The sequence below is a fragment of the Physeter macrocephalus genome, unplaced genomic scaffold (genome assembly GCF_002837175.3).
Source record: "Physeter macrocephalus isolate SW-GA unplaced genomic scaffold, ASM283717v5 random_514, whole genome shotgun sequence".
Lineage (NCBI taxonomy): Eukaryota > Metazoa > Chordata > Mammalia > Artiodactyla > Physeteridae > Physeter > Physeter macrocephalus.
Window position 1 is genome coordinate 29,373 of NW_021145898.1, and position 7,437 is coordinate 36,809.

Below are 7,437 nucleotides of genomic sequence, written 5' to 3' on the forward strand. Positions count from 1 at the left end.
GAGGGCCCCCCAACCCCAAAAAAAAAAAAAAAAAAAAAAAAAAAAAAATATATATATATATATATATATATATATATATGATAGGTGGTGATAAGGGCTACGGAGAAAAAAAGCAGAGGAATGTGATTAAGGAATTCCTGGGATAACATGGGAATACAGTTGCTATTTCACATGACTTGGACACAGAAGGTTCTTACTGCAAAGACGTGAAACAGCAAGGGAGCCAGCTCTGTCTCTGGGGGAAGAATATTCCAGGCTGAAGGAGCAGCAAGTGCAAAGGCCCTGAATTGGAAGCGTATTTGGAAGGGTGGAGAGTGTGAGATCGGGTGAGGTCAGAGTTGTAGGCCAGAGCACAGGACCCTCGCATGTCTTCTCAAGGGCTTTGGCTCCAAGACGCATAGGAGCAGGGTGAGGGTCTCTGACTTATCCTTTTAAAGGATCAGCCTGGCTGCTGTGTGGGGAATAGTGAGGGGGACCAGGGAGGAGACGGATACTGGTAAGGAGGATGCTGTGCTTGTCTATTTGGGAGTTAATGGTGGCTTGAACCAGGGTGATAACAATGACACTGGCGAGGAATGGTGAGATTTTGGTTCTGTTTTGAAGGCAGAGCCAATAAAATTCGCTAAGGAAGCAGATCTGGAGTGAAAGAGCTGCATTAAGGATGACTCGACGATTTTTTACCTGAGTGTGTGGAAGAATGGGGCTGCCATTTCTAAAATGAGCAAACTGGTGGGACAAGTTCGAGGGCTGGATCGGGGATCAAGACCTCGTTTCTGGACCTGATGGGCATCTGAATGAAGATGTCAAGGAGGCGACTGGGTATATGACTGGATTTCAGGGAAGAGCTTAAAGCTAGAGCTACAAATGTGAGAGTAGCAGAGGGGCAGGGCACATATAGCAGTGGTCTGAGGACTGAGGCCTGAGATGTGCCTGCACATAGAGATGGGAGAATGAGGAGGAACTAGCAAAGCACCCCAAGACGGATCAGTCAGTGCTAGTGTAGCAAACCCAAGAGGGAATAATTTCCCAGAGGCCATGTGAGGAAAGTGACAAGAAGGAGGAAGTGATCTTCTTGTCAGATGCTGCTGGAGGGTCAAGGAAGATGAGGCTGAGAATCAGCCACTGGATTTAGCAGCATGGAGACATTCCATCAGAGATCTCAGTAAAAGCTGTTTTGGTTGAGTGGTGGGGACGAAAGACTGAGTTTGGAGTAAATGAGAGGAAAGGAAGTGGACGCATCCCATCAAGTACAGGTGACGCTTTTGAAGAATTTTTCTTTTTTTTTTATGTTTCAGGTGTACAGCATAGTGATTCAGTTTTTTAAAAAATTTATTTATTTTTATTTTTGGCTGTGTTGGGTCTCTGTTGCTGCACGTGGGCTTTCTCTAGTTGCGACGAGCAGGGGCTACGCTTGGTTGTGGCGTGCAGGCTTCTCACGGCGGTGGCTTCTCTTGTTGCGGAGCATGGGCTCTAGGCATGCGGGCTTCAGTAGTTGTGGCACGCGGGCTCTAGAGCACAGGCTCAGTAGTTGGAGCGCACGGGCGTAGTTGTTCCACGGCATGTGGGATCTTCCCGGACCAGGGCTCGAACCTGCATCCTCTGCATTGGCAGCTGGATTCTTAACCACTGCGCCACCAGGGAAGCCTGTGATTCAGTATTTTTACAGACTATACTGCATTAAAAGTTATTACAAGATGATGGCTATAATTCCCAATGTTGTACAGTGTATCCTTGTCGCTTATCATAAAGGTTTTGTTTTCAAGGGGAGCAGATCAACGGGAGACTAGCTGGAGGAGGGTGTGGGTTCCAGGGGAAAGTTTAGTGTGATGGGAGAGACTACAGCACATTTGCATGTTGATGGGACCCCCCCCCCCCAACCTATTAGGGAGGAAGAACCGATGGTGCAGGGTTAGGAGAGTTGCTGGAGCCTCATCCCTGAGGAAGGTAGTGGGGAGAGGAGAGCTGGTGCCTGGGGGGAGGCGTGGCCTAGCCTGGAAGAGCAGTGTGGGCACAGCAGCAAGTGGGCTGGTGGGTATGGTGCTGGGAGCTTGCGGAAGTTGTCTTCTGAGTGTTTCCGTTCTCTTTGGAACGGGAAGCAAGGTCATGGGCTGCAAGTGAGGAGGGGAGGCGTGATGGAGGTTCGAGGAGAAGGTGTGTCTAGGAGAGCAGGAGAGTGGGTAGACCAGGGAAACATTCTGGATTGTCAGGCAACACGAAGGGTCCACTCGAGGTTAACATCAGAATTTAAAGTAGGCGTTAGCCAGACCTAGCGGGGAGGAGATCCAGGAAAGGGATAGGCATTGTTTCTCTTCTGACCCACCTAGCTGGGGCTGGTGGGGCCAGGATCTCTTGACTTGTCCTTCCCCAAGCCAGAGCCAAGAGTGTGGAGTCCTCTGTGGCTTGAGGGGTCTCCCAGCTCCTCCTTCCTCCCAAGAGGATCAGAATTAACTTGTAGGGGTAGGAAGCAGAGTGTGATAGGGAAAGCACTGGTCAGGGAAGTGGGAGGCCTGGGGGCTAGCCCCAGTTGGAACTAGCTGTGTAACTTGAGCAGATCACTTACCCTCTCTGGGCTGCACTTCTCTGACTTCACCCCATCTTCCAGACTTGTGGTTCAGTCTAACATGGTAGGTGGATTACTCCACAAGGTGGAGCCCCTAATTTGTTTTTAACGTCTACCTTGATCAAACATTTATCAGATTTATCGTATGAACAAATAAAATGGGTGTATTTCACAACAAAGTTACCTGAGTTTTGGGTACTATTGTATCTCATATTCTAACGTGATTCATTCATTCATTTAAAAAATACATGCTAAGTGCCATCTATAAGCCCGTCAGGCCCTGCACTGGGGGCTTGTGGCTCAGTGAGCAGCATCCGACATGATCCGCCTGTCCTCGTGGAGAGTGTGGTCCAGTGGGGGCAACAGGCACGAAGCAGGGGGTCACAGAGGCAGGTGGTGGCAGGGGAGAAGCCCTGAGAAGGAAGCAGAGGAGGCAGCCCCAGCCGGGTGCCCGGGCAGGTCCCCAAGGACGGTGACAGCTGAGCTGGAGCTAATGTGGCAGAGGGGGTGGGGGCTGGGAAGAGCCACAGCACGTGCAGAGGCCTGGAAGTGGGAGCGAAGGAACCCAGGGACCAGAAGTGAGGGAGGAGGAAGCGGGGGCAGGGGGGGCCTGCAGATGCAGCTGTGTGGAACCTTGTCCTGAGAGTAATGGAGAGTCGTGGAAGGGTTTAAGCAGGAGTCAGACTTACATTATGAAAGTAGCTCACTGCAGTGAGGAGAATGGCTTAAGAGGGGCCAAAGAGGGTGTGGAGAGACCCTGGGAGATGCCCAGATTTATCAGGAGGGCGGTGGGGGAGGTGATGGGGGTAGCAGTAGGATAGACGAGGCAGAGAGAAGTAGACAGGTTTGAGACTTAGGGGGTAAAATGGGCCAGGTCTTGGCAATGGACTGTGAGGGGTAGGGGTGGGGGTGGGGGGAGTGCTTGGTCTCTGCCCTACTTGCCTCGACAGGGTTGTGGGGCACTGCTGTTCATGAGGACAGAGACTCTGGAAGCGGACTGGGTTTTAGGGAGAGGGAGCCATGCTGGGCTTGGGGCACGTTTGCACATTAGTGGAGGTGTCAGGCAGGCATTTAGATAGGGAGATGCACATTTGAGTGGTAACTGACCATAGAGGTGGAACGGAAGCCCTGGGATCAGATGAGCCGGTCTGGAGAGTGGGGGAAGAAGAGCAGAGGGCCTGGGGATGACCCCGGCTGAAGTCCTCATCCTCCTCCTACCCAGCTCGCCCTGTGTTTCCATCTCCTCACTGGGTACCACCGTGCGTCCACTGTGGAAGCCACGAGTCTGGGCACCACTGTTGTCGTCTTTCCACCTCTTTCAGGGTCTGCCGGTTTAACCTCTGGCCCACCTGCTTCCTGTACACTCCCTTGCCTAGACGTTGCAACTTATTCGCAAGCGGCAGGACCCCTGTTGTCTTAACTCTTGCTGGCTGCTGTCTCCTCCTCAGGGTTCTGGGGGTCTGTGGTGGTCTTCGGCACTCAGCCCCTTCACCCTGAGCGGAGTCTTTCTGTTGTTTCTCAGATGCGCCATGCAGGTTCAGCACCTGTCCCTCTGCTTGGAATGTCCTCTTCCCTAGTCCTGTTTGCTTGGCAAGCTCCTGCTTATCTTTCAAGACCCGCTCAGCAGTTTCCCCAAGCCCATTTAACTATCTCCATGTCTGTGGGCTTCCCGAGGGCAGGGCCTGTGTCTAAGTGACCTTCCTGTCCCCACAACAGCCTAGCTCAGAGGGAACTCTTTGCTGCCAGCAGACTTAATCAGACCGCTCTGCTCTTCCCCTCAGTTCATCACCAGCAGTGACCCTTTCCAGAAGGCCCTGAGAGGAGAGGAGAAACGCCGGAAGAAAGAGGAGAAGCGGAAAGAGATCCGAAAAGGCCCTCGGATCTCAAGATCCCAGTCCGAGTTATAGCCCTGGAGCATCCCAGGGTTCAAGGGGCCAGGAGGAGGCCAGTCGGGAGGAAGAGAACGCAGTGGTATGACTGGTGGTGAGAGCTGGCCCCTGTGAGAGGGGAGGCCGAGTTTGCTCAGCCCCTTGGAGCCGGCTCTGAGCCCCAGCCGAAGGGACTGGGCCGCAGAGGGCTGCATTTCTTCCCAGGGACCTCCCTGGAGGGGTGCCAAGGGAGCCTTCAGAGGGCGCTATGCTGCAGACCTAACCCTGTAGAGACGCTGGGGGGAGCAGGAGGGATCCTGGGCTGGACTGTCCCGCTGGGTTAGGACCACTGACCGGCTGGCTGCTGCCCTTCCTGGCGAGGCAGCAGAACTAGGCTCTGAGCCATGTGTGGAGGTGTCATGCCTGCTGCTGGCCCCACTGTGTCACTGAGTTGCCTGGCACAGTTGTCCCCTGCAGAGACAATAAAAGCCAGCAAATGCTCTGGGCTAGCAGGTTGGTTTGGGCCCCAGGGAGCTGTGAGCCTCTCCATGGGGCAGGTGAGAGGAGCCTGGGTCAGGGGATAGGGGGCCCTCAGATGTAGAGACCACCTTAGAGGATATTCCTCCTCAGAGGAGGAGCCTCAAGCCCTGGCAGGGCAGCAAAGTAGGGGCTTGGCTTTGACCTCCAGTTCCCTTCTCAGCACTGTCATGGACAAGGGATCAGTGTTGAGAAGGGACCAGAAGTATCCTGGGAGGGTGTTTAGCCCAAGACAGCCTTGGAGCAGCATGATCTCTGTCCTCAGATATCCAGGGACAGTCGTTGCGCAGGCGCGGGGAAGAATCAACTTGTCCTCTTTGGCAGCGCAGGGAGACCGTAGCCTGCGGGTGGGGGCTCTTGGGGGACAGGCTGCAGCTCTGCAGGAGGCTGTGCTTTGTAATGGTAGGGCTGCTCCAGGCTGGATTGATCAGACAGCAAGCTCCCTGTGTCAGGAGGTGTGTAAGAAAAGGCCAGGGCCATGGAGCAGGGAAGCTGCAGAGGGAGTTAGGCCCTGAGTGGGCAGCCGCCCTTGTCATATCCCTTCCAGGCAGAGAAGGGAGGGGCTCCCTGGGGGGAATTCTAGCTCTGTCTCTTTGACTTTGCCAAGCCAGGGGAGAGACACACAACTATCCCCAACCCTCTACCACTAACAGTGCCCAAGGGAGACCCAGGGTCTTAGCCCATCAGACTTGCTGAGTGACCCTGGCCCACCCCTTCCCTGTGCTGTGACTTCATTGGTGTAATGAATTTGATAATGTCTGAACCCTCTGGCCAGCCCTAAACTGCTTCTCTGAGGTTGGGGCCTGGCTTCTCAGTGACAAGAGCCCTTCTCTGATGGTTCTTCGGTCATCCCGTAGATTTGCTGAGCACCCACTATATGCACAGCCAAAGAGAGGAGCCCAGTCTTGTGTTCACCTCTGTCCCATTTAGCATCTTTATCCTCCTGGGTTCTTCCTTCTACACCTTCACTTCTCACCATCTTGGTTGATCCCTTCCTCTCCACCCTCCAGTGGGCCCAAGTTTTCCCATCTAACACCTTCAAAGGTACAAACAGAACCACTCTGCTCTCTTCCCTGGGCAGCTCCAGCTGGGAGCTGTGGGAACAGCTGCAGAGTGGGAGGCACTGTGCCCGTTTACCTGACCTCCTGGTACTCAGGTAGTCCTCTGCAGAGGGTTACTGAGGCTCTGGGACAGGAAGGCATTGGACCAAAGTGAAAGTGAGTCATATGGTATGCCAGCAAACAGTCACCCCCCACTGTGGGGAGCCCTGTGAGAGCCACTGAATGGTGGAGTTGCAGGTGGCACTGTCCAGCTCAGTGCCTGGTCCAGAGCATGGCAGCAGGGTTTGGTTTTCTGTTTCAGGGTGAGACTAGTATAATCTATACCAACCTTCCTGCATGTAAACAATGAAAAGAACTTTCTTGTCTTTTTCCCCCCCAAATAAGGTACTTTATTATGTTATACATGTTAGTTATAAAAAGTAAGTAATACTGAAATACCAAGAAGAAAGTAAAATTCACCCTAAATCCCACCATTCCCATAACCATCACTGACACTCAGCTCTTGGGCCTTCCATCCTTTTTGTCCTTCATGTGACACACAGATCACATGTAACTTTTCAATTACAGTAGCTACCTTGTATGGGCACTGTGTGTCAGGACTTATTCCAAGTGCTGGCTTGCATCAGCTCCTTTTGCCTCGGGGCCTTTGTCCGTGTTGTTTGTTCCCCTAGCTATGCCAGATGCAGTTCTCTCCTCATAATTTTAGGTTTTGTCTTAAATACCAATGTCTGTTTTCTTCACCAGACTGGAAGCTCTCAGAGGGCAGGAACTGTCTCTTTGCCTGCCACAGAAATGTTCAATAAATATTGTCAAATGAGTGTTCATGATCTCACTTAATCTTCACCACTACAAGGGTGCACTGTTACCCCCGTTTTAGAGATGAAAAAACTGAGAGAAAAAAAAAAGTTATTTAACCAGCCCAAAGTCACACGGTTTGTAAGTGAATCCACATGGCTGCCTCCACCCAGCCTTTGAACTCTTAAGTCTTGACAACAAAGCAACTGCTACCTCTCACAGACTAGCAGGAAACATAGTGTTCCCTTTTAACAATATATCGTGGAAGTCTTTGTCAACAGGTATATTCATCAGGTTCTTATTGGGCTTCCCAATTTTTCCCAGTTACAGCGGACTCTGATGAGCTCCTTTGAGGGTGCACTTCTCTGAGCACCCATACGTTTATTCCTTAGTATAAATTCCTAGAAACCTGCACAGTTGTTTACATCGTGACCAACTGCAACACTGGAAGTGCTGGTGGCTGAAGGAGTGGGAATCCGTGGGTGGGTTGCGCCTCAGAATCCCTGCGGAACTTTGTCAAGATGTGCTCGGAACCCACCTCAGAATGCCTGTGGTGGTTCCGGGCACTGGCATTATTTTAAAGGACTGCAGGAGATTCTGAGGTACCCGGGGTGAG

The 7,437-nt window shown here is 52.3% G+C and overlaps 1 protein-coding gene across 5 annotated transcripts in view; it reads left to right on the top strand.

Moving 5' to 3' along the window:
• CCDC134 (coiled-coil domain containing 134) overlaps positions 1-6,846 on the top strand; it is a 17,358-nt gene extending 10,512 nt beyond the window's left edge. For 3 of the 5 annotated variants that reach the window (XM_028485924.2, XM_028485927.2, XM_024127161.3), the window contains one exon: positions 4,342-6,846. In XM_028485924.2, coding sequence (XP_028341725.1) covers positions 4,342-4,467 — 126 coding nt within the window. In that variant the 3' untranslated portion in view covers positions 4,468-6,846. The remainder of the gene's footprint in view (positions 1-4,341) is intronic. The other 2 variants (XR_003678618.2, XM_028485926.2) reach the window with 2 other exon arrangements.
• The last annotated feature ends 591 nt before the right edge of the window (positions 6,847-7,437 follow it).